Source organism: Pleurodeles waltl, chromosome 8 (genome assembly GCF_031143425.1).
Source record: "Pleurodeles waltl isolate 20211129_DDA chromosome 8, aPleWal1.hap1.20221129, whole genome shotgun sequence".
Classification (NCBI taxonomy): Eukaryota; Metazoa; Chordata; class Amphibia; order Caudata; family Salamandridae; genus Pleurodeles; species Pleurodeles waltl.
In genome coordinates, this window is record NC_090447.1 from 987,475,698 (window position 1) to 987,501,514 (window position 25,817).

Consider the following 25,817-nt stretch of genomic DNA (forward strand, 5'->3'; position numbering starts at 1 on the left):
TGACCCCTAACCCCAGCTGAGGTGGGTCATCGGTGCCAACGATGTCCCCCCAGCTCCTAGGAGCTAGAGTCCACCATGGGTCCACACCTGCCGGACTCCCCCACGACGCCTGCAGCCTCATCATACATGACCCCCTGACCACAAGTGGTCCCGGACGTGAAAACTCGATTGTTGGAAAGTAACACCTTTCTGACATAGTTACACCCACTTTGTGCCTGGTGTCAAGTATGTTTAAACTGTAGCACACTAGGATCCTGCTAACCAGGACCCCAGTGTCCGTGCTCTCTTCCCCAAATTTAGTTGGAAATTAACTTTTATACCCCACAATTGGCATACTGGTGCACCCATATAAGTTGTCCGTAGTATATGGTACTTGGGTACCCAGGGCATTGGTACACCATGGGGGCCCATGCAAAATGTGACTACAGGCCTGCCGTTGCAGCCTGTGTGAAATGGTGCATGCAACTTTCACCCCAGACATAAAGTTTACCTTGTATCACAGTCACTAAACTCTGACCCTATAGGTAACTCCTAAGGTGGGCCTTTCAGCCAAAGGGCAGGGTGTATGGTACAAAGTGTGAGGGCACCCCTGCATGAGCAAAGTGCTTATACAAACCCCAGACTCCATTTTCTGAGCTTTGTAAGTGTCGGAAGCCATCTTAAGGTATATAGTGAACACTGGTCAATTTGAGATGTACAACTACATAATAGCTTCACCAAGCTTAATCATATTTGGTATCAAACATATTGGAATCATGCAACTTCACCAATTCCAGTGCTAGTTGCATGGTAACTTGTACTGTAGGGGTTCCCTAGGGGATCCCCCCTTGTCTGTCTGTACAGCCTTAAAAGGTCTGCATGCCAGCATGTGCTGCTATCAACTCCAGACACTGTTCTGCCCTCCTGCTGCTGAGCCTAACTCCGGCAGGGGGAAGGCAGATCTAAGTATTTCCTGTAGGGAAGACCACTTCTCATTTCGAAGTAGGTGTCTCTTGGCTGGAGTGGGACTGCCTCTGAGCGCCACTAGACTGCTTTGAAAGGCACATTTGGTGCCCTCCTTGCATAAACCAGTTTACTCCAGCGCAGGAGCCTCTGGCTCCCTCTCTGGCACAAAACCACACAAAGGACAGAGGAGTGACCACCGCCTTGTAGACCTCCTCCCGCAGAGAGGTGCCCAGAGCTCTGCCAGGTGGCCACTTGATTACCTGACTGGTTAGTCTAGCTTGGTGTTGTCTCTGACTCCCCCCTGATAAATGGGTCACTGCAGTAAGTGTCCAACCCCCTTCCTGGGTTACTTAAGGTCTCCCATGAGGGTGCGACCCTAGATTTGTCTGTGGGTTTGCTCTGCAAGCCACTTCAGCAACCTGGACACCAGAACCGCTGCTGGTCTGCACTGGAACTGAGAGCAAGACTAGCTAGTAGGAGGGCTTCTACTGCAATTTTATTTTCAAGTTCTACAAGAATTCTGCAACTTCCTTGGCTGTGCACCCTCTAGAGTCAGGACTCTGCCTGCACTTAGGAAAGCAAGAAGGTATTTCCTTTGAAGTGAAGGAGTCACTCTCCTGCATCCGCAGGCACCTCTTAGTCAACAACCGGTTTGTGGATCCTGCTGTCCCAAACTCTTTAAGGCTGTACAACACTGGTGGTGGTTCTGTGACTCTCCGGAGGTCTGACCTATCATCTTTGCAACTGAGAAGTCTGTGGTCCCTCATTGGAGCTGGTTAGCTGAAACCCCTGTTTGTCCCCCTGTTTGTCGTTGCCCAGGCTTGTTGGCTGTTCAGTCTGAAGACCTTCTAGCTCCAAGAATCCCCAGCCTCCAGCACTGCACATCTCCAAGAACGACATCCTGTCTGCAACTCCTGCAAAGGGGTCGCACCCCTCTTTTGTTCTGCTGCTGAGGCCTATCTGCGACTCCCTGTGCCTGCTGCCAGAGGGTCCTGCTGAGGGCTCCAGCAATTCCTGCTGACTCTCCTGCTTGCTGAGGGATGGCCCTGACTTACCTGCAATGGTATTCGCCTGGACCTTGCTGGTCCCCAATGCCTTCTTGCATTTGCCAAGGCTTGTTGGTGGTTCTACTGACCACTGATCCCTCTGCAATCCTATGACCGGCGTGGGACAGCTCGTTGACGACTCCTGGGATCCTCCTGCATTGCCTGGACTCAACCGCTGCACATCTTCGAACACCATCCAACAGGAAAGCATCTTCAAAAAGGGTGGGCATTGCCCCAGCACCACCTGGGCACCACTGGGTGGTCTGGACTTTGTCCCCTCGTCCTTTAGGTCCTCTTCTTCTGTAATCCACGCCTGGGTTCCACAGACCTGATCCACAGGTCACGACAGCAGCTAGACACCTGAGGTCCCCTATTGACTTCAATGGGAGGTTCAGACACAACCTCACCACTACGCACCTTGGTTCCCTGGTGTAGGTACGAGTGTCTGCAGTTGGGGGCACTCTTGAACCTCCCTTGACCAAACTGGTTTCCTCAAGGTCCTCTGGGAAGGGTCCTAAAACTCAAAAACTCCAACTGCGACTTCCCCATGTTATCCTATGGATATTGACCCAGGGTTACAACTCTGCACACGGGCCCCTGGGGAATCCTATCTACTTAACTTTGGTGCTTTAGTACTTCTCCAGTCCTAAGGGTCCTTGGGTGGTAGTTTGGGTTGGTAGTGATTTTTCACATTTCATGTTTTTTTAGTATATGGTTTGCCCCCCATACGGTTCCATGTTATTTTATGCTTTTACCTAATTCTGAGTATATTTTTGTATGTTCATATCTCCGCCAAGGAGATATACCAAAGTTAGTTTAGTGTTAATAAATAATACATTTATTTTTCTAACACTGGTGTGGTTCTTTCCTGTGTGTCCATCACTGACTGACCTGTGTGGTATTTGCAACTGCTTTACACCCTCCTCAATAAGCCTTAGCTGCTCTCCACAGCTATCCTTTGAGAGCTCTGGTTATCTAGTACCTCTTACACTATCCCTTAGGATTGCATGAACTCTGTAAAGAAGCCTCACCTATAGGTGTACACATATACTGAGAAAGCCTCCTACACCGACGCCTAAAGACACCACTGCATCCATCGCCCCTGGGCACAGGAGAAGAGGACCGAAGATGCACCCACATCTCCGAGCACCCCCAAGTCTACTACCCACCTGTTTGTTGTACCTGAGTGGCTCCCTAGCCAGAGCCTGTACCATGTCTTCACGAGGACCAAACTCCCCCAGGAAACCATGAGGCACTGACAACTTACTGCATCTCTGCGCCCGGCTGCCCCAGTGCTGCACGGTGTCACCTGTTGGTGTGATTCTGATCAGTGCCCAGTACTTACCTTAACTCTCTGAGATTGGCTTCATAAGTAGTTGTTAACCCTGTGTTTGCTGAACATTATTTTCCTCCATAGGATAATATTGAGAGAACTCTGAAAATAGTACAATCTATTTCTGAAACTGCAAATGCTTTATCCTTAAAAGTCTAGTTACCTGATTACGAAGTTCTTGGGTTTGAAACATATAAAAAGGAATGTTATTTTTCTAAATTGGTCTCAGATTTTATTCATTGAGTGTCTCATTTATTGTGTCTGAGTACAAGTGCTTAGCACTACCTTCTTATAGGCCTAACTGCTCGCCCACACTACCACAAATAGAGCATTAGTCTTATCTACTTTTGCCTGTGCAATACCAATTGGGAATCCACTGGGCTCTCTGCACAGTGTAGTTCCTCTTAGTGCAATTTATAGGGAGCCAGCTTCCTACATACCTCAAAAGTGGATACAAAAAATGTGAGGCCTCTGATACAATGATATATTAAGGGTGAGATTCTAGCATACTCTCTAGTTGTGCTAAATGCTAGGAAGAGAGTCAATTCCCAAGCTGCTCAAGGTGCTCCACCTTCTGATAGGTAGTGTAAGCTCAATGATGCTTCAAGCAGCCAATCACTGGTGTGTTGCCAATACGCATGGACTCCTGGCGAGATATGATCGTGCCCACTGAGGCGAAATGGAGCAGTTACTCAATACCTCCCAGAGCAGCACAGGAAAAGATGGCAGGAAATTGTTAACAAGGGACAATTCATTTCCTATTGCTCCATATGCGGTGCTTTGGACTTGCCAGATACAGCAGCCAGAGGTAGTAATACCAGTGTCCTCTTATGCCGGCCTACATGGCTACATATTTCTGATTTCAAACAGGAGGTACAACAAACAATCTTGAATGTACCATTCGGTAAGGGGCATCTTTTTGGTCTGCATGTAGATCAGGTGTTTGAAAAGGTGATGAAAGATAAGGTGGCAAAATCCATGGGGGGGCTACAACTTCCTTCCTCTCGTGGTGCTTTTCGTAGACCACAATACAAACCAGCCTCTAAATCTTCTTCAGGTGAAACACCATCATACAGTAAAGGTCAGCCGCACGCATCTTCACTCATAGGATTTTACAAGGGTTCCTATAGGAAGAACAACTACAGAGGTAGAGGTAAGATACCCTCCCCTCGAGCCTCTGCCACTGTCTCCAAACAGTGACTCACTCCAGCTTCCTTCCGATTAGCTAGCTTCTGTAGGAGGGTGCCTTCATTTGTTCCTACAAAACTGGCAACAAATTATCCAACATGGTTATTATCTGGAGCTCAGTTTCACACCTCCAAACATCCCACCTTGCCATCACACACTTTTACTGTATCACATCATCCTCCTCAAACAGGAATTAGGGGGTCATTCCGACCCTGGCGGTCATGGACCGCCAGGGCCGGGGACGGAGGAAGCACCGCCAACAGGCTGGCGGTGCTTCAGGGGCAATTCTGGTCAGAAAAGGGAAACCGGCGGTTTCCCGCCGGTTTTCCCCTGCCCCAGGGAATCCTCCACGGCGGCGCTGCAAGCACCGCCGCCATGGGGATTCCGACCCCCTTCCCGCCATCCTGTTTCTGGCGGTTTTCACCGCCAGAAACAGGATGGCGGGAACGGGTGTCGTGGGGCCCCTGGGGGCCCCTGCAGTGCCCATGCCACTGGCACTGGCATGGGCACTGCAGGGGCCCCCTAACAGGGCCACATTAAGATTTTCAGTGTCTGCAAAGCAGACACTGAAAATCGCGACGGTTGCAACTGTACCCGTCGCACACCAGCAACTCCGCCGGCTCCATTCGGAGCCGGCTTCAGCGGGAAAGTCAAAATGACCGCCGCGCTCATTTGACCGCGGTACGGTCTTCTGGCGGTTCCCGCCAGGCGGGCGGCTTCCGCCACCCGCGGGGGTCAGAATGACCCCCTTAGTCTTTAATGGAAAACGGGGCAATAGAACCAGTTCCTATTCAACATGAAGGAACTGGTGTATATTCTCTTTACTTTCTTATACCCAAGAAAGATGGCTCATCAAGACCCATCCTGGATCTCAGACCCTTAATCCACTACATTATATCAGAATACTTTCTCATGGTCACATTTCAAGATGTACTGCCCTTGATACAGTTAAGATACTTTCTATCAGCACTGGATCTAAAAGATGCCTATTTCCATATCCCTATAAACCCAGCACACCACACGTATCTAATATTTGTCATAGAAGGGCAACATTACCAGTTCAAGGTGCTCCAATTGTGGGTCACAACAGCACCAAGAGTTTTCACAAAATGCCTAGCGGTGGTAGTGGCCCACCTCTGCAGGCAGAAAATTCATGTGTACCCATACCTAGACAACTGGCTCTCATCAAAGCCAGCTCTCTCAAACAATGTCTCCGCCACATTCAAGCCATGAAAGACTTGCTTCACCATTTATGGTTCACAATCGATTTCCAAAAGTCACATCACACCCCTCTTCAGGTGCAACTATACCTTCGGGCCATAGTCCATACACAAACACAGTTACGAATAGCTTACCTTAATGAAGCAAGAATTCAGAACTTTCAAGCCCAGCTTCTTCACTTTCGCCCCACTCCACGAGTCACAGTGAAATTAATTATGAAACTTCTGGGAATGATGGCTTCTTGCATTGCAATTGTGCCACATTCACGTCTTCAAATGCACCAGTTGCAGGAATGTCTATCATGCCAATGGTCTCGGGCACAGGGTAATTTAGAGGATCTAGTGTTGGTAGACAACTGCACCTGTCGCTCTCTGCAGTGGTGGAACAAGACCAATCTCTTGAAAGGGTGGACATTTCTGGACCCTGTTCCAAAAGTCATTCTGGCAACGGATGCTTCCCAAACGGGATGGGTGGGGGTGGGGGTGGGGGGGGGGGGGTGGTCATCTCCAAGACCTTAAAATACAGTGTCTTTGGGATCATACACCCAGATATTTGTTCATCTAGCACTAAAAGCGTTTGTGATGCACATCTCAACAACAAATTAAACATCATTCACACAGACAAAATGAAAACCATGTTTTATCTGCAGAAACAGGGTGGGGGGACGGTGGGAAAACTTAATACAGTTGTCTCACCTAGCACAGACAATTTGGCACTGGGCTATTCACCACAGCATTTGCCCGTTAGCGGAACCTCTCCCAGGGTCACACACAAGTTTTGCTGACCTCCTCAGCTCACAAGTGGGAACTCAACCCCAGAGTCCTCCAACCCTACCCTGTATTTCCAAACCTAGATCTGTTTGCAACAAGAGGAATGCAAAATGCCCAAACTTCGCCTCCAGGTTCCCACTTCCTCAGTCCAATTGCAATGCTCTATGGATGAACTGATGAGGGATATTTGCCTGCACTTTTCCGCTTCTCCCTTTCCTCCCGTATGTGGTTTGGAAGCTCAGGCAAACGTGTCTCACTAATCTTAGTGGCACCCACATGGGCAAACAACCATAGTTCACCACTCTAGTGGACCTATCATTAGTTCCACACAAGAAGCTTCCCCTTGGCCTGGACCTTCTCACTTAGAACCAAGCTTAGATTAGACACCCAAATCCCAAGGAGTTTAAACTTTTAATTTGCCTCCTGAAGTCAAAACAATTCAGTATTTAAATCTGCCTAAGAATGTATGGACTTTCTTAAAGAAGCTCGCAGACCAACCACTAGAGAATGTTATGCAGCAAAGTGGCAACGCTTTGTTCGTTATTGCATTTCTAAAAACTGGGATCCTTTCAAAGTGTCGGTACAAAATATTATTCTGTATCTTCTCTATTTGCAAAAAAAATAAGCCTGGCATACACCTTTATAAGATTATATTTAGCAGCTTTAGCTGCTTATCTTCAGAACAGACAAAATTCTTCACATTTTAAAATCCCTGCCATAAAGGCTTTTATGGAAGGACTGAAAAGGGTGATGCCATCCAGATTACCTCCAGTGTGTTTTTGGAACCTTAATATAGTACTCACTAGACTTATGGGACCACTTTCATTCCACTACATTCATGCCCTCTGCAGTTTTTCATGGTAAGTAGCCTTTTTTTTTTTAAGATGCAATCATTTCCCTAAGACTTGTAAGTGAGCTCCAGACATTAACATTACAAAAACCTTTTTTCCCAAATACATAAAGAGAAAGTAGTTCTTCACACCAGCTCAAAATCTCTACCATTCAAACTATTGACTTTCTGTATTTTCACCACAACCTGATACAGTTGCTGAAAGAGTCCTACACAGGTTAGACATGAAAAAAGCACTTATGTTCTATATTGATACAACTAAATCTTTCAGGAAGACGAAGCAAAGTTTTGTTGCTTTTTCTCAACCACATAATGGTAACCCCATTACTAAATCCAGCATAGCGAGATCGATTGTTAAATGCATCCTAACATGTTATGCAAAAGCTGAGAGGCCAATACCTATTACCCCTAGAGCACATTCAATACGTAAGAAAGGTGCATCTATGGCATTTTTAGGTTACAAACCTATAGCTGACATTTGTAGGGCAGCTACATGGTCACTACCGCACACTTTTTATGTTTAAGCATGTCAACAAGCCCAATGTAGGTCAGGCAGTGCTTTATACTCTTTTTCAAAGCACTGTAACACCCATAGGTTAGCCCCCTTTTGTTGTGAGGCACTGCTTTACAGTCTTTGCAGAGCATGTATTGGTACAGCACACAGGCCATCAAGCGGAAAATGTTCACTTACACAGTAAGCATAATTTTTTGGCATGTAGTTCTGTAGATTCACATGTGCCCGCCCTTCCTCCCCGGACACCTGTGGTTGTTAACTGTAGGAAAGTAGGATCATTACGACATAGTTACCCCACTTTTTGCCTGGTGTCAGTGTGTTTTGACTGTTGTACACTGGGATCCTGCTAACCAGGACCCCAGTGTCCATGTTCTCCCCCTAAAGTTATTTATCTGTTAGAGACTTCTAGTTGCAGATTCCTTACCTTAGAATTTCCCCCAGGCGTCAGACTGGATCCGAAGATTTTTCTTCGAGCAATACCCTTGTGCGTCGGTCGACTCCGCGGGTGTCGTAGTCGCCGAGATTACGTCGGGAGTGGTACATAGCCGCGGTCTCAACACAGTGACATCAGTTCTTTTCTTTCTGCGCCACGCTCTGATCCGAAGAGAGCTACCCTGGTCTCTTTATGAACCAGTTCGGCCGTTTTGTCGAGTTTTATGGTGAGTTTTTGGTGCATCGAGATGTCTCTGAAGACCGATTTCAAGCCGTGCAAGGACTGTCACCACATGATGTCCGTGACGGATCTGCATCAGGTGTGTTTGTGGTGCCTGGAGCGCAACCACGACCCGAAGTCGTGCTCCGAGTGCCGGGCCATGCTACCCGAAGGCCTTGAGGGAGCGTTCTCTTAAGCTCGTGGTGACCCGGCTCTTTACTCCGTGTAGGTCCCGTGTCTCTCTCGAGACCGTTCACGGACCCACCGCCATTCTTCGTCTTCAAAATCTTCGTGCACAGGAAAGAAGTCAGTGGTCCTGTCCCTCACTCGGCTGATACGACGCAGGAGGAGTGTCGACCCTCAAGGCCTCCATCGTCGGAGCCTGCTTCTGGGTCTGCTCTGCGTTTCCCCGAATTTCCTGGAGCCAGAGCGACCCCCGCCCAACTTAGAGTTCTTTAGGTCATGCACCTCATTTTTGGGCGGACCGACCCGGATATGGCACCTCTTCCGGACCCAAGGGGGCTTTGACTTCGGCTCCGGCCACCGAGGTCCCCTTCGGATCTGCACCTATGCCAGTCGTACCACTGAGACCTTTCCTGGCGCCGGTTCGATTGTCGACACTCCTGACGCCTGTAGTGCCCACTATCGACGTAGACCTGATCCTTATCCCCGATGACTCTGAGTCAGAGCGGCGTTGGCCGATGCCGCCTCTGTCCTCGATGGGGCCTACTCACCCCAGGTCGGATTTGGACCCTTTTTCCTTTGGGCACGAATTCGGGAAAGGATTGGAGGGGTCCCTGGACCCTTATGAATACTAGGATGACCCATCTTTGTACAGCGCACAGGAATTGGGTGAGGCCAGTGGACTGGACACTTTTCTAGACGCTAGCATGCTGTCTCCTCCTACCGTGGCTATGGTGGTCAGTAGGGCGGCTGAGGTCCTTGGCCTTGAGCTACCTACTGTAGAGGTCAGGTCCAACCTCCTGATGGAGGTGCTTCAACCAGGGGCTTCCACATCTGAGCCCCTTCTACGGTTCAGTGAAGCCCTCACCAATGTCCTTTTCTTTTGGGTACTTTGTCCAGTCCCAACACAGGGGTTCCTGTGAATAGGACTATCGCATGCCGCCGTCGGCCCGCCCCGAATGACCCTAAATTCCTGTCCGAACTCCTCACGCCTAAGAGTCTTGTCATCCAGGCTTCCTCTTCCTCAGGCGCATTCCCTTCCGCACCCCCGGATAGGGAATCAAAAAGGCTGGAACAATTAGGGAAGACAATGTTTTCTTCCTCCAGTCTCGCGCTGCGGTCCGTGAACCCTGCATGCCTTTTGGGCCTCTATACCCACTCTCTGTGGGATACGGTTGCACAAGTTCTGCTGCTGATACCGGAGGAGGCCCGTGCTATTGTTCCCTAGCTGTCAGTGATGGGAGAGATGAGGCAAAGTTTAAGATCCGATGTGGGCTGGACACAACTGATTCTCTCGGCAGATCAGTTGCTACAGTGGTGGCCTTGAGATGCCAGTAACATGCCCTTTGATGGCTCCCGTCTCTTTGGAGACAAAGCGGACTCGGCCTTGGAGAGAGTCAAGGATTCCTGGGCTACGGCTCAGTCCCTTGGTCTTTCCGCTGCCCCTCACCCCCAAAAGTCTGTTTTTCACCCCTTTCGTAGCCACAGAAGGGGCTCCCTGTCGCGTCCCCCACCCAGCCACCCATGCTGTTCAGCCGCTGCGCGGCCGGGGAATCCCACGTGGATGTGGAACAGGGAACCAGAGGTCTGTCCAGTCCACCCGCTGCAGCCTCCAAACCCTCTTAATCTGTCCCCTCACTCCGATCCAGTTGGCAGCAGGATTCACCATCACCTGCCCCACTGGGAATCCATCACTACGGACAGGTGGGTTTTGCAGATAGTTTGAAAGGGCCATTCCCTCCCTTTCCAATCTGCCCCACTGGCCACACCTCCATCACTCAGCCAACTTCTGGAGGATCATTTGGCACTACGCGGCTCTCTTGGCCAAGGGAGCTATAGAGAAGGTCCCTGTGCAAGAAGTAGGTTGTGGTTGTTATTCCCGCTACTTTCTGGTACCGAAAAAGAACAAGGGCTTATGTCCTATCCTAGACCTTCGAGACCTCAACTACTCCCTCAAGAAGGAGACATTCAAAATGCTCACCCTGGCTCAGGTTCTGTCTGCCTTTGACCCAGGAGACTGGATGGTAGCGTTGGACTTGCAGGATGCTTATTTCCACGTCCCCACCCTGCCTGCCCACAAAAGTTACCTATGATTTGTGGTAGGTCACGAGCACTATCAGTTTAACGTGCTCCCCTTCGACCTTACCAGCGCCCCTCAGTGTTCACAAAAGTGATGGCGGTAGTTGCAGCTCATCTGCACAGGTTAGGGGTCTGAGTCTTTCCCTAACTCAACGACTGGCTGTTGAAGACAGACTTGCCCCAGAAAGTTGTCTCCCACATTCAGACTATGGCGAGCCTCCTGCACACGCTGGGGTTCACTATCAATGTGCTGAAGTCACACCTGACTCTCTTAGATGCTCCCTTTCATCGGAGCTCTTCTGGGCAAAGTGCAGTTTTGGGCTTATCCTCTCGAAAAGCGAGTCCAAGATATTCAGGCTATGATTCCCATCTTTCAGCCTCTGGCTTGGGTTTCGGTGAGACTGACTGAGGCTGCTGGGCCTCATGGCCTCATACATTCTGCTAGTGACACATGCCAGATGGCATATGCGGGCTCTGCAGTGGGACTTGAAGTTCCAGTGGGCGCAGCATCAGGGGGAATTTCACAGACATCCTCCAGATCTCGGAGGGGGACTGCGAAAGACCTGCAGTGGTGGCTTTCGAATCCGCATTGGGTCCATGGCAGATCCCTCTCCCTTGCCCAACCAGATCTATCTATAGTGACAGATGCGTCTCTCCTGGGTTGGGGCGGCCACATGGGAGAGGTGGAGATCAGAGGCCTCTGGTCTCCGGGGGAGTCTGTGCTCCAGATCAACCTTCTGGAGCTCCAGGCGATCAAAAGCGTTGAAAGCATTTCTTTCCCCCTCTCAAAGGGAAGGTAGTGCAGGTGTTCACGGACAATACTACCGCCATGTGGTACTGCAACAAACAAGGCGTTGATAGGGTCCTGGACTCTTTGTCAGGAGGCACTACGCCTCCGGACATGGCTGGAACATCAGGGCTGTACCCTGGTGGTTCAACATCTGGTGGGTTCTCTCAACGCCAGAGTGGATGAACTCAGCTGTCGAGGCACAGCCGATCACAAATGGCGTCTCCACCCAGAGGTGGCGCAAGGTCTCTTTCAGCAGTGGGGAGAGCCTTGGTTAGATCTGTTCACCTCTGCAGAGAATGTGCAGTGTCAGCTGTTTTGCGCGTCAGTGTTTCAAAGGCGGCACTCACTTGAAGATGCTTTTGGTCTACTCCGGCTTCCTTTCCACCTATACCACTTCTGCCCAGAGTTCTCAAGAAGATCAGGAACAACTGGGCCCAAGTCATTTTGGTGGCTCCGGACTGGGCACAGAGAGTATGGTATCCAGAGCTATTGAGTATGGCCATCGATCCTCCCATCAGACTTGTCCTTAGGGATGATCTTCTGTCACAGCACCCGGGGAGGGTTCTCCACCCAAACCTGTCCAGTCTCCGCCTTCTTGCGTGGAGATTGAGCTGTGCCTGGACATTTAGGTCTGTAGGGGTGAGCACTTTGCCTGTTAGGTGCTGCAGGACTTTTTAGTATGATATTAGCTGGCAGGTACACCTGCGCTTCTATCGTGGAAAGTAGTGAAAAGAAACTGACATCAGCTCGCTGGATTGCCACCTATAAGGGACTCCGCAACGTCATATCCGGCATGGACGACACTGACGATAGGCGCGTAGCTGATCATCGCCACCTACTGGTGCGCAGGGGTACTGCTCAAGAAAAATTTCCAGATCCAGACTGACCCCTGGGGGAAATTCTAAGGTACGGCATCTGCAACTAGATATTGCCTGCGCCAGATAAGGCGTTACCAAAGATAAGCAACTTGTCCAACTAGCACCCTCACCATGCACAACTAATTATCCCACATTCATTCATGACCTCTTCTGTGACACCATTGATATCACTGCACTGTTTGCTATTAAATTATTGGTGAGAAAACTGTGTATGATGGGGGCACAAGTTATAGTTACCTTAGGACACAAGTTGTAATTACTTGAGATTGCTATAACTGGTGAAATTAAGTGGTTTTATACATTTGAAATGTTGCATTGTCACTGAAATTCTCCCCTAACTATAATGTCACGTTAACCTTTTTTTTATTTTTTATACAATCAACAGCTTGCTCTCTCTACATATATATGTGTGTGTGTTTGTGTGTGTGAGAGATAGAGAAATAGATGTATAAATAGACTGCATTACCTACTTCTCCTCTAACACAGGGCGCGTTTTTGTTTTACACTCCTGCTGCTTATAAAAGAAGCACTACCAGCTGAACATTGTTAATTACTCTATCTAGAAAAGTGCCCCATTTTGACATGGTCACCCCCCACTTTTTGCCTCGTAATGGAAGCAGTTTTGACTGAAAGTGCACTGGGTTCCTCCTAATATCAGGTCCCCAGTGCCAGATCTCTTTTCCTAAAACTGTGCAATTGATCCTAAATTGACAACACATTTGGCACCCCTGTAAGTCCCTAGTAAATGGTACCCAGGGCATGGGTACCAAAGAAGTTCTCCAGGGCTTTGGCATGTATTGTTCCACCTTCATGTACCCCTCACCTAGCACAAGCAGACTGCCTTTGCAGGCTGATTCTGGGGGCAGCTAAAAGTGAAAACATGACATGGCACACAGCCTGTGTGCCATGTCCCCTAGCACTGCGTGCGATAATTATAAGCCACCCCTACAGCAGTCCTTATAGCCCTAAGGCAGGGTGCACTATATATACATGTGAGGACATATCTGAATGTGCAGATGTGCCCCTGATATATCTTTGTTGATTCTTAGACATAGTGAGTGAACAAGGAAGCCATTTTAAGTACATGTGCCGAGCACTGGTCAATACAAGTTCCATAGCTACATGATGGCTTCACAGATGTTTGGTATCAAACTTCTCATATTAATAAACCCTTGCAGTTTCCAGTGAAAGATTTATTAATAGATGCACCCAGAGGGCACCCTAAAGGTGCCCCCTAAAAACCTACGAACTACCAGTGTGCGGACTAACTCGTTTTAACCAACCTGCCACCACAAGACATGGTTCTGACCCCAAAGGGTGAGAACCTTTTCACTTGGGCAGTCAGGAACAAAGCCTGCTCTGGGAGAGCCTACAGCCCTCATTATAAAAATCTGGCTTCACTCAAAGAAGAGATGCCAACCCCCCTCAGGCCCTGGGGCACATTCGGCACTGGGACAGGTGGGAAATGTAGTAATCAGGGCGGTGTGTCCACCCCTCAGGTCAGTCCCATCCCTAAGATGAGCTGTCTGATGTGGACACAACATTTACAAATCTGCCATCTTGGTTTTGGTGTAATCAGGAACTCTGGGACAGGGTTATGCCCACACCCCACAGGAAGTGGTCATATAGGGGGTATAGTGACCCCAAGGGTAAGTAGCCCATTGGCTACTACCCTAAACTCTCCTAAACACCCCTACATTCAGTATGTATATTAGAGAGCCACAAAAGCAAAGACTGAGGAAGAAGCACCTGACCTGGACCCAGCCCTGCTGGCCTGTCTGCTGCTCATGTCGTATTGCGCCAGTCATCTCATCCTTCAGCTGTTGTGCCTCTAAAATCCTGGGAAGACTACCTGCCTTAAACAAAGACCCAGGAACTCCTGTGGAGCAGCTGAACTGCTTCCCTGCATCTTGCAGGCACTCCAAGAGAACTGTGAGGACTCTGGACTGGTGGAAACCCGACACCTGAAAGCGCTGCTGCACCTGTGCCAACTAGCCAGAGGTGAAGTGGACCAGTGGAGCCAGCGTGGTGCCCCAGACCTCCACAGACAAAGCCCACCTTTGACTTCCCCACTGTGGACTCAGCGATGCTGCCTGCAGCCTCTACCCGCAAGCCCCTCAACCGCAAGTGCTCCCAGTGGAGAAAATCTAACACCTCAACACACCTCTGCATTCGTCGTCCCTGGCCCATGGAAAAGAGGACCTTGGGGGTCCCCACGCCCTGAGTATCTCAAGATTTGAACACACTTGTTGGTTCACCCTGAATGGCCTCCCATTCCAAGCCTGCAGCCTCTATGTAACTGGACCATTCCCCATAGACTAGCATTGTGCACCCAACGCTGTCCTGCACCCAGCTGCCCCAGTGCCACCTGGTGTGAGCTGTTGGTGTGTGTAGGAAGCTGGCTCTCTATATAGTGCACTAAAATGAAGTAAACTGTGCAGAGAGTCCAGTGGATCCCCTATTGGTATTGGAGAGGCAAAAGTAAAAAGGACTAATGCTCTATTTTGTTGTAGTATGGGCGACCAGTTAGGCTTATCAGAGGGTAGTTTTAAGCATTTGTTGTAGTCACAGAAGCAATAAATGAGACACACTCACAGAATAAATCTGAGACCAATTTGGAAAAATAACATTTATTTTTATATAGGTTTCAAACCCAATAAGTTTGTAATCTGGTAAGTAGACTTTTAAGCATAAATACATTGGAGATTCAGAAATCAATACTTCCTTTGGAGGAAAACCAATGTTCAGCAAACACAGGATTAGCAATGACTTACAAGGTCGAGCTCAGGGAACAAAGGTAAGTAGTGGGCACTGATCAGAACCACACCAGCAATATCACTGTGTGGCACTAGGGTGGTTGGGTGCAGAGGTGCAGTAAGGTTTGAGTGCCCAATGGTTCTCGGTCTGTCAGGGGTGAACCAGGGTGGACTCGAGCTCTCAGGAGCCGGGGGACGTTGTTGGCACCAGTAACCCTCCCCATATGGGGTCAGGGGCGCGATGAGTGCAGTGGTTGCTGTAGGTGTCAGGTTTTCTCTCACCACCAGGCTGTGGTAGCTGGGGGCCTGCGAGCAGAGGCTGTAGGTGTCTTGTTGAGTTCAAGCTGGGTGAGACCACACTGGACTCTGTCTCGGGGCTGCTGTGGACCTGCGTTGGCACTGTTGGTTGACTTCACCTCGGGTTGTGGTCACTTCTGGTGTTGGGTTTTCAAGGTCCAACAGCTGCATAGTCTTTTCCTTGGAGTTCTTGATGCAGAGCAAGTCCGCTACTCACTGGAGACCCGGAGTCTTTGTTGAAGGTTGGACTGGTTAGCTTTTTGGGCAGAGTCCTTTGGGGTCAGCTGGCAGTCTGGTGTGGCCAACTGCTTCTTCCTTTCCTCTTCTGCGGGTGCAACTTTTCTTTGTCCGGGTGTTCTTAGGTTGCTGAGATCCGAGTTCTGAGGTTTAGGGATGCCTCCTAAATATTCAATTTAGGGGTTGTTACAGTAAGTGCCAGGTGGTAGCTAATGGACTGACCACCTTTAGGATGACTACACCGTCCTTATGATCACTTCCGCTGGCCTAATTTGTTCCAAGCAAGAAGGAGGAATTTGAAAAGTAGTGTCCACTTCAGCTTGTCCACTTTAAATGTGGGACTGGCATGAAGTTCACTCCTCCTAACTTAACTAATCTTCCTGCCTGTGCTGCAGCCAAAAGTGGGGTCAGGACAGGGGGGGTGGGTCATGTCCACCAACTGGAGATACCTGGGTCGCATTAACAAGGTGGCAAGGCCTTTGAAGCTCCCTGCCCTGGAATGTCCATGCCGCCTGGGTGAGGTGATAACACCTCTGCCCAGTGCAAGCCTTTGTCTCAGGCCCTCAAGAGCGCTGGCTCTCACCTTGGGACACCAGAAACACGTCTGGTGTGTGGTGGCTGAACTGGTCAGGACCAATTAGTAGCTGGCAGTTTTTCAGGGGGCACCTCGAAGGTGCCCTCTGTGTGTATTTACTAATAAATCCATCACTGGGATCAGTGACTGTTTATTATTCTGAGATGTTTGATTTCAAACATCCCAGGATTCAGATAAGCCGTCATGTAGCTTGGGAACTCATTATGACCGGTGTCCAGCGCATACATTTAAAATGGCTTCCCTGTTTACTTACTATGTCTCAGAATTGACAGGCATAGCAGGGCATATCTGCTCATGCGTATATGCCTTCACATGTGCCTTGATGCACCCTGCGTTAGGGGTGTCTTACACCTGGCACATGCAGTGATAGCGGGCCTGGCACACAGGGGTGTGTGACAGGTCATGTTTTCAATTTAGCCTGCACCAACACACACAGTCTGCAATGGCAGGACTGTGTGAGTTTGGTGAGGGGTTTCTTGTGGTGGCACAACTAGTGCTGCCGCCCTCAGAGACTGACCTTAGTACCCCAGGCCCTAGGTACCAGGAGTACCGTTTACTAGGGACTTACAGTGGTAGATAAATAGTTTGCCAATTCTGCAAAACAACTTTGCCTTTTTGGGGAAAGAGATCTGGCCCTGGGATCCTGGTTAGCCGAAACCTTGTGCAATAGCAGTCAAAGCCACTTCAGTAACCAGGAAAAAAGTGGGGGATAACCATATCAAAAAGTATGCCTTCCTAAAGTGTGGCATTGGACTTTGCCCCATACTAAAATAAATCTAGATTAGCCCCGTAAGTTGCTGTACTATATTTGTATGCAGTACTGTTTTTTCTCCATAGGGTAACATAACCGCGTCTGAGAAATACACTATCGACTTTTGAAACTTGGAAGTATTTTTCTTGTAAAACATACTTACCTGATCAAATTGATTCTCGTTTCTAAATATATCTAAAGATAATTGTTATTTTTGTAAATTGGTGTGGATCTCCTTATTGAACTGCATGTCTCATTTATTGACTGTGTGTGTATTTGCAGAACTCGAACACTCCTCTCTGATAAGTCTAAGGCTGCTCGAACACACCACCCCCTAAAAGAGCACCTTGGGGATTGCTAGAGCAAGCCCCTGTCCACTAGTATGGGAACCCCTGGACCCTTTGCGCGATATATCTAATTTTGATACATCATATCAAGAGCCAGCTTCCTACCTACATCCTACTGTGCTCGTTCTCATCACATTAAAAATTTTTTGTCATTTTCTGTGAGCCCGAAGCACTTAAAAAAAAAAAAAAATTAAAAAAATGAACTTCATTTTTTGTAATTTTTTTTTTTTTAAAGTAGAATGGATGGTAATAGTGTTACATTTTAAAGGTGTAGGTGCACTATATGAGAGCCATCTAGTCTTTGGTTTGTTCCTGTATGAGAGGGAAGGGGTGGGTATATGAAAGCTCTGCCAAGTTGCATTGAAGCGTGTGTCTTGTGTTGAGGGCAGATCATCTCAGTGGAAACCCGACCACAGATAGTGCTAGCCCAACTGAAGACCCCTGGACCCAACTACCCACACCCAATCCATTTATTACAGGAGTGTCACATTGCAAATCCCACGCCCCCTAACCTCCTTCCACCCCCCAATCCCAAATTCCCACCCTGAGCTACACCCACAGGAAAGAGGGTGAAGTCGCAAATAGGTCTTGTGACTCAAACATCTTCAGAGGAAAAAATAGTTGCAAATGTGCAGGCCCAACATTAGATGGCAGGCGTATGCAGAGCATGTGAATCTACAGTACTAGTCACTACCAACACATTGTTACAGGGTAAGTAACATTTACTTTTTTGACCATATCAATAAATGTTTACTCCATCAAGCTAGTCTTTTAGATTAGGTTGCCCTTTTGATATATTAGACAACTTTTGGCATTATTAAGTACCTTAGCCAAGCTTAAAATGTGCCATTCTTGAAAGCCCATACTACCATCACGTTGATGCTGTAAATAAATGGGTATTTTTTTATTATGTTTGGCCCTAAGGCATTTTGTTAAAGTGAGCTAGGAGGCTTCATGATCTGTCAAACTTGGGTGTTGTGCTGTGTTTATATTGATATATCCATGATCTCACTCCCAATAAACTCCTTCCCACTCCTACATTACCAAATAATGAACTCTCCTGCATTTAAAACAGGCTGGGAGGAGATTATGGTACAAGATATTTAGCATCACTAGATTCAATATGACAGAAATCTAACCGTGCCCCCTCAACAAAGACGTTGATATGACTTAAGTGGCTTAAGTGGTGTTTGGTACGCTGTTAAAATAAAAACATTTTGCAGCATGCATGTTGGCTAGTACTTACTAGTGCTATTTCATGTCTTACTAATCTTTCTTTGCTTTTTTGGTCTGTCTGTTTTTCAATTCACCTGGAACCAGGATTGCTTTGAGTCCTTGTTGAGCATTCTTCATTGGAGTTGGACCACTTTAGTTCTGGGAGTGGAGGAACTGCGAGGGCTGAAAGGCTTCCAATACACTGCTACACTTTTGGACTTGGAAAGACTGCGTTTTGTGGGGACTTGTTGTCTAAGGTTGCTGCGTGTTTATACGTGTGAAATATACCCAATTTCAGGTATTTGTATCTTAACATATATCAGCAACAAACTGTTAAGTGAAAAAAAGTATAAATAAAAATATGCACCATGATGTCAACTTTAACTCTTTAGACTATTACCTTGTCATGATCCACCTCTACTTGTTAGACCATTTCATTTAGCTGTCTGCCAGGACGTGTGTGTGTGTGTGTGTGTGTGACGTTAATAGTTGAGTTCTGAATTGAATTTCCTTCTACAAAACCACAAAAACTATAGAAATTCAGCAGTTATAGTTACTTATTTCAAGTAACTAGAACTTGCGCCTCTGCCATGCACAGGTTTTTCTTCATTAATTTGACTGCTAATAATTTATACTCTTAATAACATTATAGAAGTCATGAGTGCTGTAATATCTGTGGTAATTAGTAGTGCATGGCAAGGGCACGAGTTATAATTACTGTAGGAAGTTGGCTCTGTATATACTATCTCAAAGTAAGAGATAGTGTGCACAGAGTCCAAGGGTTCCCTTAGAGGTAAGATAGTGGCAAAATTAGATAATTCTAATGCTCTATTTTGTCGTAGTGTGGTCGAGCAGTAGGCTTATCAGAGGGTAGGGTTAAGCATTTGTTGTACACACACAGGCGATAAATGAGGAACAGACTCAAAGACTTAACTCCAGGCCAATAGTTTTTATATAGAAAAATATATTTTTTAAATTTCTTTTTAGAACCACAAGTTCAAGATTTGAAGTAAATACATAAAATGCAAGGTACTCCACACAGGTAAGTTAGGAACTTTGAACCAGAGCAATAGCATACACAGTTTTATTACAAATGGCAAGTTATTTTAAAAGTTGACACAGTGCAAAAATCAACCGTTCCTGGGGGAGGTAAGTAAAGGTTAGTTTGTCAGGTAAGTAAGACACTTACAAGTTCAAGTTCCTGGGCATAGGCAGCCCACCGTTGGGGGTTCAAGGCAACCCCAAAGTTACCTCACCAGCAACACAGGGCCGGTCAGGTACAGAGGTCAAAGGAGGGCCCAAAACACATAGGCGCCTATGAAGAACAGGGGTGCTCCGGTTCCAGTCTGCCAACAGGTAAGTACCTGCATCTTCGGAGGGCAGACCAGGGGGGTTTTGTAGAGCACGGGTGGACACAAGTAGGCACACAAAACACCCTCAGCGGCACAGGGGCGGGCGGGTGCAGTGTGCAAAGCATGCGTCGGGTTTTCTGTAGGAATCAATGGAGGGACTCTGGGGTTACTCTAGCGGTGCAGGCAGGGCACAGGGGGGCTTCTCGGGCCAACCACCGACTGGGCTAGGCAGAGTGTCGCCTGGTGGTCACTCCTGTGCTGAAGTTAGGTTCCTTCTGGTCCGGGGTGCTGCGAGTGCAGTGCTTGGTCCAGACGTCGGGTTCCTTGTTACAGGCAGTCGCGGTCAGGGGGAGCCTCTAGATTCTCTCTGCTTGCGTCGCTGTGGGGATCCAGGGGGGGTCGTCTCGGGTTACTCACGAGGTCGCAGTCGCCTGGGAGTCCTCCCTGTAGTGTTGGTTCTCTGGAGCGTGAGCCAGGGGGTCAGGTGAAGAGGGTGAAGTCTCACGCTTCCGGTGGGAAGAGTGAGTTTTTTAAAAGTTGCTTCTTTGTTGCAAAGATGTTGCTGTGGGTGAACAGTGCTGCTGTTCTCGGGAGTTTCTTGGTCCTTCGGGTTTCAGGGCAGCCCTCTGAGACTTCAGAGGTCACTGGTCCCTGTCGGATGCATCGCTGTGCAGTTTTCTTTGAGTCAGGAGACAGGCCGGTAGGGCTGGGGCCAAAGCAGTTGTTGTCTCCGTCGTCTCTGCAGGGATTTCAGGTCAGCAGTCCTTCTTGTTTCAGGTTGCAGGAATCTGATTTCCTGGGTTCTGGGTCATCCCTAAATACTTTATTTAGGGGTGTGTTTAGGTCATGAGGGCAGTAACCAATGGCTACTGTCCTGGAGGGTGGGTAACACCCTCTGTGCCTCTTCCCTGAGGGGAGGGGGGCACATCCCTAATCCTATTGGGGGAATCCTCCAATCTCAAGATGGAGGATTTCTAAAGGCAGGGGTCACCTCAGCTCAGGACACCTTAGGGGCTGTCCTGACTGGTGGGTGACTCCTCCTTGTTTTTCTAATTATCTCCTCTATCCTTGCCGCCAAAAGTGGGGGCAGTGGCCGGAGGGGTGGGCATCTCCACTAGCTGGGATGCCCTGGGGTGCTGTAACAAAAGGCATGAGCCTTTGAGGGTCACCGCCAGGTGTTACAGTTCCTGCAGTGGGAGGTGAGAAGCACCATATTAAAGGGAAAAAAAAGTGATTTCTAGGGATGCAGATCCCTGTGCAGTCCCTGTGCTGATATCTGATTGGCTGCCAACACTTCAACCAGGAAAAAAGTCAAAAAGAAAAGAAAGAGGGCAGCGTATAAATATGCAGACCCCAGAGCCCTGGTTCTGGGGTTCCCCTGGTACCCTTCTGGGAGCCAAAAAAGTGTTTTTTTTCACTCAAATTTTGCAGAGAAATAGTGGTGGATCTGTGAATCGGCTGTAAAATTGCAAAAAAATAAAATAAAAACGCGGTCTAGCGTGCTTGTTTTGCATTTTGTCCCTGGGTGGGCCAGGGACATGTGGATTTGTATCATTTTGGTAGGTGGGTGCCAGTGCCCCCACCTTTTTCTTCCACTTAACAATGCGTGGGGACCACCACCTCTTTAGGGCTTTATGTGTAAGTAGGTGGAGGGCTGCGCAGACTCCCTTCATTGGCTCTAAAGAGCCCTTGGGAACTCTACCTTTTTGGGACATTAACAATAAATTTGAGGGGGCCACGGGGGGGGCTCACCTTCTTGGCCCTTTATGGCCCTGGGGATCACCACCTCTCTGGGGCCACAAATATGAATCAAATAGGGAGGGGGGATTTCCAGCCTCCCTTCTGGGTAGTTTTTGGCCCTAGGGACCACCACCTCCCTGGGGTTGGGGCTGGCCCTGATGAAGAATGGAGGGGGTCCGGGACCGCCCATGTCCGGCTCTCTATCTCCCAAAGTGCCCACCCTCAGGAGATAGTGATTTGCTTACGCTTGGTGAGAGCTTTGATCGCTCCTGCCAAGCGAAGCAAACTGCTCCCGCTCACTCAAAGCGGACTTTCCATCTGCTGAAGAAAGGATTGCTCCCGCATGCAGGGAACAGATTTTTTTTAACTGCTCCCTGCATGCATGAGCAATGCTGGCTCCCGCTAGAAGCAAGGAGGTGGCAGGGACCGTGGGGGCCTTGAGGCTCCCCCCACAGTCCACAGGGGACTCTTGCAACTTGGCCAAGGCCAAGCAAATGTGATTTATCTTCAGAAATCCTTGATGGAGGTGTTTGCATAGTTGCTCTATCAAGTGCAGTATTACTGTGACAAGTGGGTTCTTTCTTGTCATTGCCTGTTGACAGCAGAGGTTGCCGTTCTCCCTTGTAACCACAACTGGTATGCATAATGATCTAGAAGCCTGGCTCATTAGGCCCGACACACACAAGTTAGTGGTATGCAAATGTTCGGTGGCATGTGTAGCTGCAGATACACATGCTGTGCACAGTCCGCCGTCTGGTGTTGGGCTCGGAGTGTTACAAGTTGTTTTTCTTCGACGAAGTCTTTTCGAGTCACAAGACCGAGGGACTCCTCCCACTTCGGTTCCATTGCGCATGGGCGTCGACTCCATCTTAGATTGTTTTTTTTCTGCCATCGGGTTCGGACGTGTTCCTTTTCGCTCCGTGTTTCGGGTCGGAAAGTTAGTCAGAATCTCGGGAAAATTCGTCGATATTGTTTCGTTCGGTATCGGGATAGTTAGGGCAAATCGACACCGAACCTTAAAGAGCTCCGGTAGCCCTTCGGGGTATTTTCGATCCCCCGTCGGGGCCTGGTCGGCCCGACCGCGTGCAACATCGAGACTGATGGAACGGACCCCGTTCCGATTCTGTCCTAAATGCCACAGTAAATATCCTTATACAGACCAACATTTGGTCTGTAACTTGTGCCTGTCCCCCGAGCACAAGGAGGAGACGTGTGAGGCCTGTTGCGCGTTTCGGTCGAGAAAAACGCTCAGAGACCGAAGAGCCAGGAGGTTGCAGATGGCGTCCACGCCGACAGGACAACAAAGGTTCGAGGAGGAGGAAGAAGAAACATTCTCCATCCCAGATTCAGACTCCGAAGAGTTCGATGTCGAAGAGCAACCAACCGTGAGTAAGACGTCGAAACAAAGATCACACGGAAAAACAGAGAAAGCCCAGGGAACGCCACTGCCAACAGGCCATGGCTTAACCCATAAAGTTGGTGACCGTCCATCGGCACCGAAAAAGGGCGAGCTGGTGCCGAAGTCGTCCGAATCAGGTCGAGACACAGGCACGCAGCAATCTTGGGACCGAGAAAGTGGTGCAGAAAGGGGTCGACACCGAGATAGCGGCACCGAAGCTGCTCGGCACAGAGACAGCGACACCGAAACTGCTCGGCACAGAGACAACGGCACCGAAGATGGTCGGCACCCAGAGGGCACGACACCGAAAAAAAGAAAGATCTCGTCGGAGCCGAAAAAAACTAAAGACCCGGTTTCGGTGCCAAAACACCCGGCAACCGAACCAAAAACCAGTTCCTACTCAGAGGAACAATCACTGTCCTCCCAACTAAAAAGACACAGATTTGAGGAGGAATTACAAACAACAGAAGTAGATCACACGCAAAAGCGGATCTTTATCCAAAGTGGTACAGGGAAGATCAGCACTCTTCCCCCAATCAGAAGGAAAAGGAAACTTGACTTCCAGCAACAAGACAAGCCACCACAAGCAAAGGTGGTAAAGAAGGTAACTCCACCACCCTCTCCACCACCGTCAACTCCTGTATCACCGGCACAGACTCCACCACAATCACCAGCTCATACCACCATGAGCCAAGATGATCAGGATGCATGGGACCTCTATGACGCTCCGGTATCGGACAATAGCCCAGAGGCGTACCCAACTAAACCCTCACCACCTGAGGACAGTACAGCATATGCACAGGTGGTAGCTAGGGCAGCCCAATTTCATAATGTATCGCTACATTCGCCTATCGAGGATGTCTTCCTCTTTAACACCCTGTCCTCCACCCATAGCCATTATCAAAGCCTTCCTATGCTCCCGGGAATGCTAAGGCACGCTAAACAGATTTTTAAGGAGCCAGTTAAAAGCAGAGCAATAACTCCAAGGGTGGAGAAAAAATACAAGGCACCGCCCACAGACCCTGCTTTTATTACATCACAACTGACACCAGATTCAGTAGTCGTAGGAGCAGCTCGTAAAAGAGCCAACTCGCATACATCAGGCGACGCACCACCTCCGGACAAGGAGAGCCGCAAGTTTGATGCACCTGGGAAAAGGGTTGCAGCACAAGCTGCAAATCAGTGGCGCATCGCCAACTCGCAAGCACTCCTAGCGCGATACGACAGGGCCCATTGGGACGAGATGCAGCATCTCATCGAGCACCTCCCCAAAGAATTCCAGAAACGAGCACAACAAGTGGTTGAAGAGGGACAAAATATCTCCAACAACCAGATACGTTCTTCTATGGATGCAGCAGATACAGCTGCAAGAACAATAAATAATGCTGTGACGATAAGGAGGCACGCATGGCTGCGCACATCTGGCTTCAAACCTGAGATGCAACAGGCAGTGCTCAATATGCCGTTTAATGAACAGCAATTGTTTGGGCCGGAAGTGGACACTGCAATTGAAAAATTAAAGAAGGACACCGACACAGCCAAAGCCATGGGCGCACTCTATACCCCGCAGGGCAGAGGCACATTTGGCACATTTCGCAAAACAACTTTCAGAGGAGGGTTTCGAGGTCAAGCCACAGAAACCAGCACCTCACAAACCAAACCACCTACCTACCAGGGACAATATCAAAGGGGAGGCTTTCGGGGCCAATACAGAGGGGGCCAATTCCCAAGAAACAGGGGAAAATTTCAAGGTCCCAAAACACCTCAAAATAAACAGTGACTCAAAAGTCACACAACCCCTTCACACAACACCAGTGGGGGGAAGACTAAGCCAGTTCTACAAATCTTGGGAGGAAATAACAACAGACACTTGGGTCTTAGCAATTATCCAACATGGTTATTGCATAGAATTTCTCCAACTCCCTCCAAACGTCCCACCGAAAACACACAATATGTCAAAACAGCATATAGACCTTCTAGGACTAGAAGTTCAAGCATTACTGCAAAAAGACGCAATAGAATTAGTACCAAGTCCACAAAAGAACACAGGAGTTTACTCACTGTACTTTCTAATACCAAAAAAGGACAAAAGTCTGAGACCAATATTAGATCTCAGAACACTAAACACCTACATCAAATCAGACCACTTTCACATGGTCACGTTACAAGACGTAATACCACTGCTGAAACAGCAAGACTACATGACAACGTTAGATCTAAAAGACGCGTATTTCCATATACCGATACATCCCTCGCACAGGAAATACCTAAGGTTCGTATTCAAAGGAATACATTACCAATTCAAAGTGTTGCCATTCGGAATAACAACAGCGCCAAGAGTCTTTACAAAATGTCTAGCAGTAGTAGCTGCACATATCAGGAGGCAGCAAATACACGTGTTCCCGTACCTAGACGATTGGTTAATCAAGACCAACTCGCTAACAAAGTGTTCACACCACACAGATTATGTTATACAAACCCTTTACAAGCTGGGTTTCTCCATCAACTATGCAAAGTCACACCTTTTGCCGTGTCAAACACAGCAATACTTAGGAGCGACAATCAACACAACAGAAGGGATAGCCACTCCAAGTCCACAAAGGGTTCAAAATTTTCACAAGGTGATACAAGCCATGTATCCAACACAAAAGATACATGCAAAAATGGTATTAAAACTCC

At 48.4% G+C, this 25,817-nt stretch overlaps 1 protein-coding gene across 17 annotated transcripts in view; it reads left to right on the forward strand.

Moving 5' to 3' along the window:
• The window catches only part of MYCBP2 (MYC binding protein 2), a 1,769,078-nt gene that overhangs the window by 579,759 nt on the left and 1,163,502 nt on the right, over positions 1 to 25,817 (forward strand). For all 17 annotated transcript variants that reach the window (XM_069205243.1, XM_069205245.1, XM_069205247.1 and 14 more), the window contains one exon: positions 18,753 to 18,945. In XM_069205243.1, the coding sequence (XP_069061344.1) occupies positions 18,753 to 18,945 (193 nt within the window). The remainder of the gene's footprint in view (positions 1 to 18,752; positions 18,946 to 25,817) is intronic.